We start from the raw sequence: 13,102 nt of genomic DNA, 5'->3' as shown, positions 1-13,102 counted from the left end.
CACTTTCTTTTTCTGCATCATTTTAAAGAATGTTCTATTATCGTTTGGGTTACATTGTTTCCAATTGAGAAGTCAGGTCATTCTTAATATTGTTTGCCTGCCCTTTCCCTTTGTTTTTAAGATTTTTTTCTGTTTCTGGTTTTCAGTAATTTAATCTCTACAGTTATCTCTTTGTGGTTTGTGTTTATCCTGCTTGTAGTTCATTGAGCTTTGGTGGCTGGTATTTTCTATCACGATTGTCAAATTTTGGGCCATTAATAATTGTAATTTTCCCCCCTATATTATTGCCTTTTGGGGGGACTCCATTTTACATATACTTAAACTGTGTGGGTCACAAAAAACTGTGGAAAATTCTGAAAGAGATAGGAATACCAGACCACCTGACCTGCCTCTTGAGAAACCTGTATGCAGGTCAGGAAGCAACAGTTAGAACTGGACATGGAACAACAGACTGGTTCCAAATAGGAAAAGGAGTACATCAAGGCTGTATATTGTCACCCTGCTTATTTAACTTATATGCAGAGTACATCATGAGAAATGCTGGGCTGGAAGAAGCACAAGCTGGAATCAAGACTGCTGGGAGAAATATCAATCACCTCAGATATGCAGATGACACCACCCGTGTGGCAGAAAGTGAAGAGGAACTAAAAAGCCTCTTGATGAAAGTGAAAGAGGAAGAGTGAAAAAGTTGCCTTAAAGCTCAACATTCAGAAAACGAAGATCATGGCATCCTGTCCCATCACTTCATGGGAAGTAGATGGGGAAACAGTGGAAACAGTGTCAGACTTTATTTTTCTGGGCTCCAAAATCACTGCAGATGGTGACTGCAGCCATGAAATTAAAAGACGCTTACTCCTTGGAAGGAAAGTTATGACCAACCTAGATAGCATATTCAAAAGCAGAGACATTACTTTGTCAACAAAGGTCTGTCTAGTCAAGGCTGTGGTTTTTCCAGTAGTCATATATGGATGTGAGAGTTGGACTGTGAAGAAGGCTGAGCGCGGAAGAATTGATGCTTTTGAACTGTGGAGAAGACTCTTGAGAGTCCCTTGGACTGCAAGGAGATCCATCCAGTCCATCCTAAAGGAGATCATACCTGCGTGTTCATTGGCAGGACTGATGCTAAAGCTGAAACTCCAATACTTTGGCCACCTCATGTGAAGAATTGACTCATCGGAAAAGACCCGGATGCTGGGAGGGATTGGGGGCAGGAGGAGAAGGGGATGACAGAGGATGAGATGGCTGGATGGCATCACTGACTCGATGGACATAAGTTTGAGTGAACTCTGGGAGTTGGTGATGGACAGGGAGGCCTGGCGTGCTGTGATTCATGGGGTCACAAAGAGTCAGACACGACTGAGCAACTGAACTGAACTGACTGAACTAACTGCTTGATTATCTCACCAGTTGTTGAGACTGTTCATTTATCCGCCACCGCCCCCCCCAACAGCTTTTTGTTTTTCATACTGTACTTCAGTTTGGATAGTTTCTGTTACTCTTTGTTTAAATTTATTGATCTTATCTTCTCCATTGTCCAATCTGATTTTAAGCTTATCTGGTGAAGTTTTTTTAGATTAATGTAATTTTCAGTTATAGCATTTCCATTTGGTTCTTTTTCTAGTCTGTGTTTTTCTGTCAAGATTCTGTTCACTCATTATGTTGGTCTTTTACTGTACATATTTAGGAATTTTTGAAGGTTATTTTAATTTCTAATTAATATTCATTAATCCAAGATTTACACTATTTCTTTTTGTTTACATTGGCTGTTTTTTCTTATTCTTATATTTTCTTGCTTCTTTTCTTGTCCAGTAATTTTTTTATTTTATACTGCTTGTCATGGATATGGTGATAGTTTCATTTTGGCGGACAGTTGGTTGCTGACAAATCCCTTTGATCTTTAATGGTACCCCACTCCAGTACTCTTGCCTGAAAAATCCCATGGACGGAGGAGCCTGGTGGGCTGCAGTCCATGGGGTCGCTAAGAGTCAGACACAGCTGAGCGACTTCACTTTCACTTTTCACCTTCATGCATTGGAGAAGGAAATGGCAACCCACTCCAGTGTTCTTGCCTGGAGAAACCCAGGACAGGGGAGCCTGGTGGGCTGCCGTCTGTGGGGTCGCACAGAGTCGGACACGACTGAAGCGACTTAGCAGCAGCAGCAGCAGAGCAGTGATTTACTTTTTCTTTAAGGGCAGAGTAGTAAATATTTTAGGCTTGCAGGTCATACAGGTTCTATCTAACTACTCCTCTTCGCCCTTACAGTGCAGAAGTAGCCATAGGCAAAACGACACACGAATGGACTTTTTCCAACACAGCTTTGGCCCATGAGCCGTATTTGCTGACTTGACCTAGGGTATCCCTTACTTTAGGGTTACGTAGTCCCACTCTTAAGGTGTACCTTTTCTGGAATCTTATTTTTGTGCTGGGATGTTCAGGAACTCTCTCCACTTTGACTGGCCAACACTTTTAGGTCAGGTCTTACAGCACAGTCTGACCTCCAGAATATCCATTCAGTTCACAGCTTGATCATAGATTAGTCTGCTGGGTCTTGGTAAGTCTCGTGATGTCTATGTGCAGCATTGTATTCAGCCAAAGGTTTAAAGGGAACATCTGTCTAGATTTCTGGAGCTCCTTTTCTTTGAAGCTTTCCTTTGTATGTCACCCTGCTCCACAAATTCCAGACAACTCAACAGCTTCCTCTGCCCAGCAAGAGTGCAGTATCCTGGGGCGGCTCTGCCGTGTGCTGTTGACAGAAAGTGCCTTCGGAAAGCCAGGGCACTCAGCTGGTGTGCTTCCCTCTTCTTAGGAATTACACTCCTGTGCTGCCTGTGGTCCAGTGTCTCAGGACAGTTGCTTCATATATTTTGCCCAGTTTCATAGCTGTTTATGTTCGAAGGGTTAGTGTGATAAAATTACTCTCATAGCCAGAAGCAGAGGTTCTTCTCCATGATTTTAAAATGCAGTTTATTTTCCTTGTTTTATAAGCTAGGTATGATTTTACTGACCAGTTGGTTTTGAAATAAATGTGTCAGGGGAAACAGTCAGCATAAGAATGTGTGGACATTGGTGAGATTGTAATGCGTGCTAAGTTGCTTCAGTCGTGTCCAACTCTTTGCAAACCCATGGACTCCAACCAGGCTCCTCTGTCCTTGGGATTTTCCAGGCAAGAAAGCGATGTCCTTCTCCAGAGATTGATAGTGTATATGTTTTTCCAGTTTACCAGTAACAAATTCAAAATTGATAATGCCATTTTTACTTTTTTGGAGAAGTGATTTACTTAAAAAAAAGAAATCTCTCTAGTAAATTTTAATTTTGAAACTGATTATTGTTTGGTAGAAGTAATTAGCATTCAAAGTTTGTAGTCCTAAGGCAGTTAGTCTAAACTTATGTTCTAGTTTTAGGCTTTGGTAAGGAAAAGAATCTAGCACTAGGGCCTATGTGAGGAATAAGATCATTTGGAAATCTTTCATACTGTTATTATAAGTAATTCAGTGATTCTGTTCCTTTTACTGAGGGTAATAAGGAAATTAATGTATATCTGATTATAGTTTAAATTTCAAATTTCTAGCTTTGTCATTAACTAAGCTTTGAATAAGTTACTTTAAGGTACTCTGAGCTTTGGTAAGTAGAAATGCAGAGGACTAACAAAAATAAGGTAAGGTTGAATATATTTTAGAAAGTTATTGGGGCTGAATATGGTGAATTTGAGCATTACTGGATGTTAATATTCAGATATGCATGAGAGGGAAGCATGGGTTTGAACAGGAAGAAGTTTGTTTGATTCGCGTAGATAATATGTTGAGATAAGTTTGGACAGTTAAATTGGGGGTTCCCTGGTGGCTCACATGGTAAAGAATCTGCCTACAATGCAGGAGACCCAGTTTCAGGAAGATCCTTTGGAGAAGGGAATGGCGCCTCACTCCAGTATTCTTGCCTGGAGAATTCCATTGACAGAGGAGCCTGGCGGGGCTACAGTCTGTGGGGTCGCAAAGAGTTGAACACAACGGAGTGACTAACACTTTCACTTTTTCAGTGCAGGCCTTAATATGTCTAAGAGTTTTTGGTATAATTCAGTGTATAACCAGGAGCTCGTAAATGTCTTTTGAGCAAGAAAATAAACCGAATTGTCCTTTTTGATGGCTGTAGGGGAGAGACTTAATGAGTTCTAGATTCCTTTTGCCTATGTAGTGAAAACTTGTTTTTGTTTTTTCAATATGCCGTTATGTTTTTACTTAGTTTGGATATAATTAAGTCCCTAATATTTATTATTTCTCTGGCTGTCTGTTCAAATAGTACAAATGAGATTGGATGACTAAGGTTTTGGTTTCTTTGTTTTTTGTTTCTCATTTTTTAAAAATCTGTCATTCTTTTATTTTTGACTCCTTTTTAAATTTATTTTTTAATCGGAGGAAAATTGTTTTGCAGTATTATCTTGGTTTCTGCCACACAACAATTCAAATCAGCTACAATTACATGTATATCTCCTCCCTGTTGAACCTCCTGTCCCCTCATGCCACCTCTCTAGTTAATCACAGAGCACCAAACTGGGTTCCCTGTGTTACACAGCAACTTCCCACCATAGTTTTACACTTGATAGCGTATATGTGTTGATGCTCCTTTCGCTATTCGTCCCACCCTCTTCTTCCACCTTTCTGTCCACAAGTCTGTTTTCTGCATCTGTGTCTCCATTTCTTCCCTGCAGGTAGGTTCATGAATACCATTTTTCTAGTTTCCATATATATGTGTTAATATATGATATTTGTTATTCTCTTTCTGACTTACTTCCCTCTATATAATAGGCTGTAGCTTCATCCAGCTCACTAAAAACTCAAATTCATTCTTTTTAATGGCTGAGTAATATTCTGTTGTACACATATACTGCATCTGCTTTATCCATCTGTCTGTTGATGGACATCTAGGTTGCTTCCATGTCCTGGCTATTGTCGATAGTGCTGCAATGAACATTAGGGTACGTGTGTCTTTTAGAATTGTGGTTTTCTCAGAGTATATGCTCAAGAGTGGGATTGTTGGGTCATATGATAGATTTATTCCTAGTTTTTTAAGGGCTGTCCCTACTGTTTGCCATATTGGCTGTATCATTTTACATTCCCACCAACAGTGCAGGAGGGTTCTCTTTTCTCCACATCCCCTCCAGCATTTATTGTTTGTAGATTTTTTTTGATGATGGGCATTCTGAGTGATGTGAGGTGATACCTAATTATAGTTTTGATATGCATTTCTCCAATAATGAGTGATGTTAAGCATCTTTTCATGTGTTTATTGGCCATCTGTATATCTTCTATGGAGAAATGTCTGTTTAGGTCTTCTGCCCATTTTTTGATTGGGCTGTTTTTGTTTTTCTGATATTGAGCTTTTATATTGTGATTTTATATTGAGCTTTTATATTGTGCTTTTTTAATTTTGGATTTGTGCCTTTATATTTTGGAGATTAATTCTTTGTCAGTTGCTTCATTCGCACTTATTTTCTCCCATCTTGATAGTTGTCTTTTAATCTTGTTTATTGTTTCCTTTGCTGTGCAGAAGCATTTACGTTTAATTAGGTCCCAACTTATTTATTTTTGTTTTTATTTCTATTACTATAGGAGGTGGGTCTTAGAGGATCTTGCTGTGATTTATGTCAGGGAATATATTGCCTATGTTTTCCTCTTAAGAGCTTTATAGTTTCTGGCCTAACATTTAAGTCTTTAATCCATTTTGAGTGTTTTTTTTGTGTATGGTGTTAGGAAGTATTCTAGTTTTATTCTTTTACAGGTCGTTGTACAGTTTTCCCAGCACCACTTATTAAAGAAGCTATCTTTTCTCCATTTTATATTCGTGCCTCTTTTGTCAAAGATAAGGTACCCATAGGTATGTGGGTTTATCTCTCGGCTTTCTATCTTGTTCCATTGGGCTATATTTCTGTTTTTGTGTCAACAACATACAGTCTTGATGACTGTAGCTTTGTAGTATAGTTTGAAGTCAGGAAGGTTTATTTCTCCAGCTGTGTTTTCCTTTCTCAAGATTGCTTTGGCTTTTCGGAGTCTTTGGTGTTTCCATGCAAACTGTGAAATGTTTTTGTTCTTCTGTGAAAAATGCTATTGGTAGTTTGATAGAGATTACATTGAATCTATAGAATATTTTACATAGTGTACATGTTACATTGTGAGGTAGAAGCAAACAGTCAAATATTTTGGATAATTACAAGGTATTTGCTGGGAGACAATTTTTCTTGTTTCAGGAGCTCAAACTTATGGGGCTGATCAACTAGGAATATGTAATTTATAACAGTTTCATTTGTGCATAAATACATCCCTCAGAAGATAAAGCACTTGAGCTTGAGAGACCTTTTTCAAATCCCGGCTCTCTGGTATCCTAGCAGTGTGACTTAGAGCAAGTTGTTTCTTTTTTCCCCTTCCTTCTCTCACAACTTTTTGAGGTAGTTACTATTACTTTTCTTATTTCATATGAGGAAATCAAGCCCAGAAAGGCTCAGTAATAACTTTCTCAGGGTTGTACATTTATAAGTGATGGATCTGGCATTTGGACCCAGGCAGTTTGATCCCATGATTCATAGTGGGCCTTAGTGAGAGTCTGAGCAGCTCTCTTCTTCAGGGCCAAATGTTAGTGATCTCTTCTGGATTTTGTTCCCTAAGCACTTTTAGAAATGGAATACTTGTTTTGTGACTAATTGTGGATTGAATCTCATTTTACAAATGGGGATTAAAAAAATTTTTTTTTAGTGAATATTTCAACTACCAGTTTGTAAACTTTCTTACTTGACCAAGTGCCAGAAATATAATTTTTACTGTAAGAGTGATTCTGGATAGCAGTAAGGATATCTTTTGAAAAAAAAAAAAAAAAAAAAAAACTTTACATTTTTGGCACAATTTTAGATATATTTTGCTTTCCCTATAATTTTAACATAACAGGTTTCTAGTTCACTTTCCAAATAGACTGTCTCTGAATTAGTTGGTTTTTAACTATATTGTCTAGAAGAAAAAAACAACCATTATCTTAGCTGAAAGGAATTTTCAAATTGTTATTTTACAAATGAGAAACTAATTTAACTAAGATTACAGAAGTCATCTTTTAAAAGTGTGTACACTGAAGCAGGAGCATGGATTTTAAATCTAGGCTATTGTGTAATTTAGAGCAAGCTACTAGATGGTCATCTGTAAAAATTCTCATATTTCTCATTGGGTTGATGTGTAGATTTAGTAAGTATGAAAAGTCCTTGGCCTGGCAGTAAGCATGAAATAAATGCTAAGTATTAGTTAAAAAATAAAATGTGTATGCATATGTGTGCGTGTGTGTGTGCTAGGTCGCTTCAGTCGTGTCTGACTCTTTACAACCTTAGGGACTGTAGCCCACCAGGCTCTCTGTCCATGGGATTCTCCAGGCAAGAATACTGGAGTGGGTTGCCATGCCCTCCTCCAGGGGATCCTCCCAACCCAGGGACCAAACTGCGCCTCCTGCATTGCAAGCAGATCCTTTACCATTGAGCCACCGGGGAAGCCCATGCATATGTGTACATTTTACAAAATCTCATAAGGCAAAGAGTCTCAATGGTTTGGGTGAGTGGCCTGTCCAGCCTGTGGTTCTGGGTTATAGGAGACTTCTAAATGCTTGTCATGGATTTCACCTCACCACCAATCTAAGAAGCGTTTATTTCTTTCTAAAATCATTTATTTATTTACTTTGGCTGTGCTGGGTCGTTGTTGCTATGTGAGGTTTTCTTCAGTTTCGGTGAGTGGGGGCTGCTCTCTAGTTGCGGTGCACTGGTTTCTCTGCTGGCTTCCCTTGTGGAGCACGGGTTCAAGGGCGTGTGGGCTTCACTAGTTGCAGCTCTCAGGCTCTGAAGCGCAGGATCAGTCGTTGTGGCACAGAGGCTTAGTTGCTCTGCGGCATGTGGGATCGTCTCAGATCAGGGATTGAACCCATCTGTGTCGCCTGCATTGGCAACCGGATTCTTTACCACTGAATCACTAGGGAAGCCCTGAGAATCCTTTAGGTATCATACCTAGGGTGAATTTGTTTTTAAATTTTATGTGACATTTTGAATTCGTTGAGAGGAATACCCTTGGAAGAAAAGACTTTGTTCATGATAGCCACATCTCTGATTTCTCTTTTTTCCTGTTGATCAGGCTTGTCCAACTTGTCTTTCCCAGTAGAAGTGTCCAAATTTATTATGTCCTCTACGTGAAAGAAATACCTCCTGTCATCTCTCAAACTATTTCAAGTTGTCTTTTGTTAGGGGCCTTTCTCTAGCGTAAACCAAAGATCTTTTGCATAAGATTGCCCGCCAACAGGTATAAAATGACACTGTACAAGGTTAATATACCAATATGTAGTGTATTAGTCTATGGGCTGCCATAACAAAACACCATAGACTAGGTAACTTAAACAAAGGAACTTTAATTCTTACAGTTCTGAAGACTGGGAAGTCTTAAGACCAAAGCATGGGCAAGTTAGGTTTCATTAAAGGCCTGTTTTCTTGGCATATAGGTTGTTGCCTTCTCACTGTGTGCTCACATGACCTCTTCATGTGACCATGGCCCGACCCTCATGACCTCATGTATTCCTCTTTACCTCTGAAAGGCCCCGTTTTCAAACATGACTTACTGGACCTTAGGGCTTCAACATAATGAATTTGGGGGGAAACACAGTTTATAACATACGGCATACATTGGTTAAGAAAGGGAGCTCTGGAGTCTTGCTACTGATGTATCCCTGGAGTCTTTGTTACTTATGTACTGAGTTTCTTAATTTGTCTGTCTCTCAGTTTTTTAATCTGTTAAATGGGATATTAACAACACTGTAACAGTAGAATTATAAGGAGTAAAATGAGTTCTTGCATCATGTAAAGCACTTAGAATAACAAATAGAGAATATGCATGATTTTCTGAAAGTGTTCTTCTAAATTGAACATGCTGCTGCTGCTAAGTCACTTCAGTCTTGTCCGACTCTGCAGCCCACCAGGCTCCCCCATCCCTGGGATTCTCCAGGCAAGAACACTGGAGTGGGTTGCCATTTCCTTCTCCAGTGCATGAAAGTGAAAAGTGAAAGTGAAGTCACTCAGTTGTGTCAGACTCTTAGCGATCCCATGGACTGCAGCCTACCAGGCTCCTCCGTCCATGGGATTTTCCAGGCAAGAGTACTGGAGTGGGGTGCCATTACCTTCTCCAAAATTGAACATAGACCAATAAAAAAGAAAAGATTAGTGTATTAAAGCCATGATGATTCATGAAGTTTCTTTAACATAAACATGTTATTGCCCCTTGAGAAATGATAGGTTCTATGGGTATCATTTAATCAATTTTGTAAATTATAATTTAATCTGGATTAATGGAACTACTAATGGTACTACTTTTTCCTTTCCATCTTGACTTTTTCTCTGTAGATAAAGTTTTTTGTTAACTCATTACAAACTGAACCCCTTGCTTGCTCCTCTTTAGTCTCCTTCCAGCTCTTGTCTTTATTTCTGCTGAGGTTATATTCTATTTGTTTTTCAGATGAGACACTTTTTGCTCTTCCTGCTGCATCTGAGCCTGTGATACACTCCTCTGCAGGCAAGTTCTTTCTGCTAGCCTTTTATCTTCTGTGTATTCTAACTTTAACTTTTTAGTTTTGTTAACTATGCTTAGTAGTTTGAATTTACTAAAAATTAGCATGATTCCAAGAATGTTTGTCTACTGACCAAGTTGAAATTTGCATTTTATATGCTATATCCAAGAGAGAAATGGGCAGAATCCTGATTAATAGTTGGAAATGTGTAAGGAATTCTTGGACCCTTGATTTATGTTTACTTATTGACTAATCATTTCCTCCAAATATAGTTTATTTTCTTATAGCTGACAGGCTTTCACAGAACAGAATGCCAGTCTATGGCATTTAATTATCCATTGCCCCTTCTTTTCTGTACTGTCGGTCAAACTCTCTTCTCAAATTCTCATTTCTTCCTCTAATACTAGTTAATAGTAGTTTTTCTCAATTTTACTTGAGGTTTTCCTCAAAGACTTGATGTCTTTGCATGGCATATAATTGCCTCTGTAGCTGTGCACATGTTTTTTGACCATAGCTTTAATTTCTTCAATAATGATTCAGTCGACTTGATTATTATTTATAAACTAAATGTTATTAGCATTTTAGTTAACAGTAAGTCTTTACTAACACTGTTTTTTGAATCTGTCATAAAACTTGCATTAACTCTGAGCATTAGCATCCGAGCACTGGCATTCTCTAACTTTCCTTTCTGTCCACGGTCACAGAAGAAATTATGGATTTGAAGGAGCAGCCAGGTAACACTGTTTCTGCTGGTCAAGAGGATTTTCCATCTGTCCTGCTTGAAACTGCTGCTTCTCTTCCTTCTTTATCTCCTCTCTCAGCTGCTGCTTTTAAAGAACGTGAATACCTTGGTGATTTACCAGCAGTACTACCCACTGAAGGAACACTTCCAGCAATTTCAAATGAAGCTTCTAAAGCATTCTCAGAGAAGGCAAAAAATCCATTTGTAGAGAGAAATTTAACAGAGTTTTCAGAATTGGAATACTCAGAAATGGAATCATCATTCAGTGGCTCTCAAAAGGCAGAACCTGCCGTAACAGTAGCGAATCCTAGGGACGAAATAGTTGTGAGGAGTAAAGATAAAGAAGAGGACTTAGTTAGTCGTAACATCCTTCATACTCAGCAGGAGTTATCTACAGTCCTTACAAAATCAGTTAAAGAAGAAGATAGAGTTCTGTCTCCAGAAAAAACAAAGGACAGTTTTAATGAAAAGGGAGTTGCAGCAGAAGCTTCTATGAGGGAGGAATATGCAGACTTCAAACCATTTGAGCAAGTATGGGAAGTGAAAGATACTTACAAGCAAGATAGTGATGTTTTGGTTGCTGGAGGTAGTATAGAGAGCAAATTGGAAGGTAAAGTGGATAAGAAACGTTTTTCAGATAGCCTTGAACAAACAAATCGTGAAAAAGATAGTGAAAGCAGTCAGGATGACACTTCATTTCCCAGTACACCAGAAGCTGTAAGAGGTGGTTCTGGAGCGTACATCACGTGTGCTCCCTTTAACCCAACAACTGAGAAGGTTTCAACAAACATTTTTCCCTTGTTGGAAGATCATACTTCGGAAAATAAGACAGATGAAAAAAAGATAGAAGAAAAAAAGGCACAAATTGTAACAGAGAAGAATGCAAGCGTCAAAACATCAAACCCTTTCCTTTTGGCAGCACAGGAGTCTAAGACAGATTACGTTACAACAGATCATGTGTCAAAGGTGACCGAGGAAGTAGTGGCAAACATGCCTGAAGGTCTAACCCCAGATTTGGTTCAGGAAGCATGTGAAAGTGAATTGAATGAAGCTACTGGTACAAAAATTGCCTTTGAAACAAAAATGGACCTGGTTCAAACTTCAGAAGCTGTGCAGGAGTCACTTTACCCCGTAACACAGCTTTGCCCATCTTTTGAAGAATCTGAAGCTACTCCTTCACCGGTTTTGCCTGACATTGTCATGGAAGCACCATTAAATTCTGTAGTTCCTAGTGCTGGTGCTTCTGCAGTGCAGCTCAGTTCATCACCATTAGAAACTCCTCCTTCAGTTAATTATGAAAGCATTAAGTTTGAGCCTGAAAATCCCCCACCATATGAGGAGGCCATGAATGTATCACTAAAAAAAGAATCAGGAATGAATGAAGAAATCACAGAGCCTGAAAGAATTAGTGTAGCTGTTCAGGAAACAGAAGCTCCTTATATATCTATTGCATGTGATTTAATTAAAGAAACAAAGATCTCTACTGAACCAACTCCAGATTTCTCTAGTTATTCAGAAATAGCAGAAGTTGCACAGCCAGTGCCCGAGCATTCTGAGCTAGTTGAAGATTCCTCCCCCGATTCTGAACCAGTTGACTTATTTAGTGATGATTCAATACCTGAAGTTCCACAAAAACAAGATGAAGCTGTAATACTTGTGAAAGAAAATCTCACTGAAATTTCATCTGAGTCAATGACAGGACATGACAATAAGGGAAAACTCAGTGCTTCACCATCACCTGAGGGAGGAAAACCGTATTTGGAGTCTTTTCAGCCCAGTTTAAGCATCACAAAAGATACCTTAGCACCTGATGAAGTTTCAGCATTGACCCAAAAGGAGAAAATCCCTTTGCAGATGGAGGAGCTCAGTACTGCAGTTTATTCAAGTGATAGCTTATTCATTGCTCAGGAAGCAAACCTAAGAGAAAGTGAAACATTTTCAGATTCATCTCCAATTGAGATTATAGATGAGTTCCCGACCTTTGTCAGTTCTAAAGCAGATTCTTCTCCTACATTAGCCAGGGAATACACTGACCTAGAAGTAGCCCACAAAAGTGAAATTGCTGACATCCAGGATGGAGCTGGGTCATTGGCTTGTGCAGGATTGCCCCATGACCTTTCTTTCAAGAGTATACAACCTAAAGAGGAAGAAGTTCATGTCCCAGATGAGTTCTCCAAAGATAGGGGTGATGTTTCAAAGGTGCCCGTACTGCCTCCAGATGTTTCTGCTTTGGATGCTCAAGCAGAGATAGGCAGCATAGAAAAACCCAAAGTTCTTGTGAAAGAAGCCGAGAGAAAACTTCCTTCTGATACAGAAAAAGAGCGAAGATCACCATCTGCTATATTTTCAGCAGAGCTGAGTAAAACTTCAGGTAATCAATCCCTACATTATTTTGTGCTTTCTTGCCACCTTGTGACTTAACGGAAAATTCTACTACCTTTTCTGTAGCATGTTATGTTTATAGGGTCTAAATATATCACATCGGTAAGAATTCTTTTTACTGGCTCAGTTAAAGGTTTTAGTGCCTTTTTTACCCCCCTTGCACTCATCACTCACTCTTGCTCTTAACTTGCCAATAATTATTTGGTGGTAATTTTTATATTGCACCACAGAATTGGAACAAAACTTTATTAGAATTGGCTTCAACATCTATTTCTTTCTTCTCTTTTGCTTTAGTGTTTCCTAATAGTGTAAAGAGCAAGAGGTATTAAAAACGAAGTATTTTCAGATATGTTTACTTTTGTTTTCCCAGAAATATCTTCATTTTAAAATCTTAAGGAAAGAACATTTCTGTT

The 13,102-nt window shown here is 38.8% G+C and overlaps 1 protein-coding gene across 3 annotated transcripts in view; it reads left to right on the top strand.

The window, feature by feature from the left end:
* Positions 1 to 13,102, top strand: part of RTN4 (reticulon 4) — a 71,118-nt gene that overhangs the window by 11,351 nt on the left and 46,665 nt on the right. The window contains exons 2-3 of one of the 3 annotated variants that reach the window (XM_006071253.3): positions 9,514 to 9,570; positions 10,270 to 12,678. The exons of 1 other annotated variant lie outside the window; for it this stretch is intronic. In XM_006071253.3, the coding sequence (XP_006071315.2) occupies positions 9,514 to 9,570; positions 10,270 to 12,678 (2,466 nt within the window). The remainder of the gene's footprint in view (positions 1 to 9,513; positions 9,571 to 10,269; positions 12,679 to 13,102) is intronic. One more of the 3 variants, XM_006071255.3, reaches the window with a different exon arrangement.

This window comes from Bubalus bubalis, chromosome 12, assembly GCF_019923935.1.
Source record: "Bubalus bubalis isolate 160015118507 breed Murrah chromosome 12, NDDB_SH_1, whole genome shotgun sequence".
NCBI classification, from domain to species: domain Eukaryota; kingdom Metazoa; phylum Chordata; class Mammalia; order Artiodactyla; family Bovidae; genus Bubalus; species Bubalus bubalis.
This window is presented reverse-complemented; position numbering and strand designations above follow the sequence as displayed.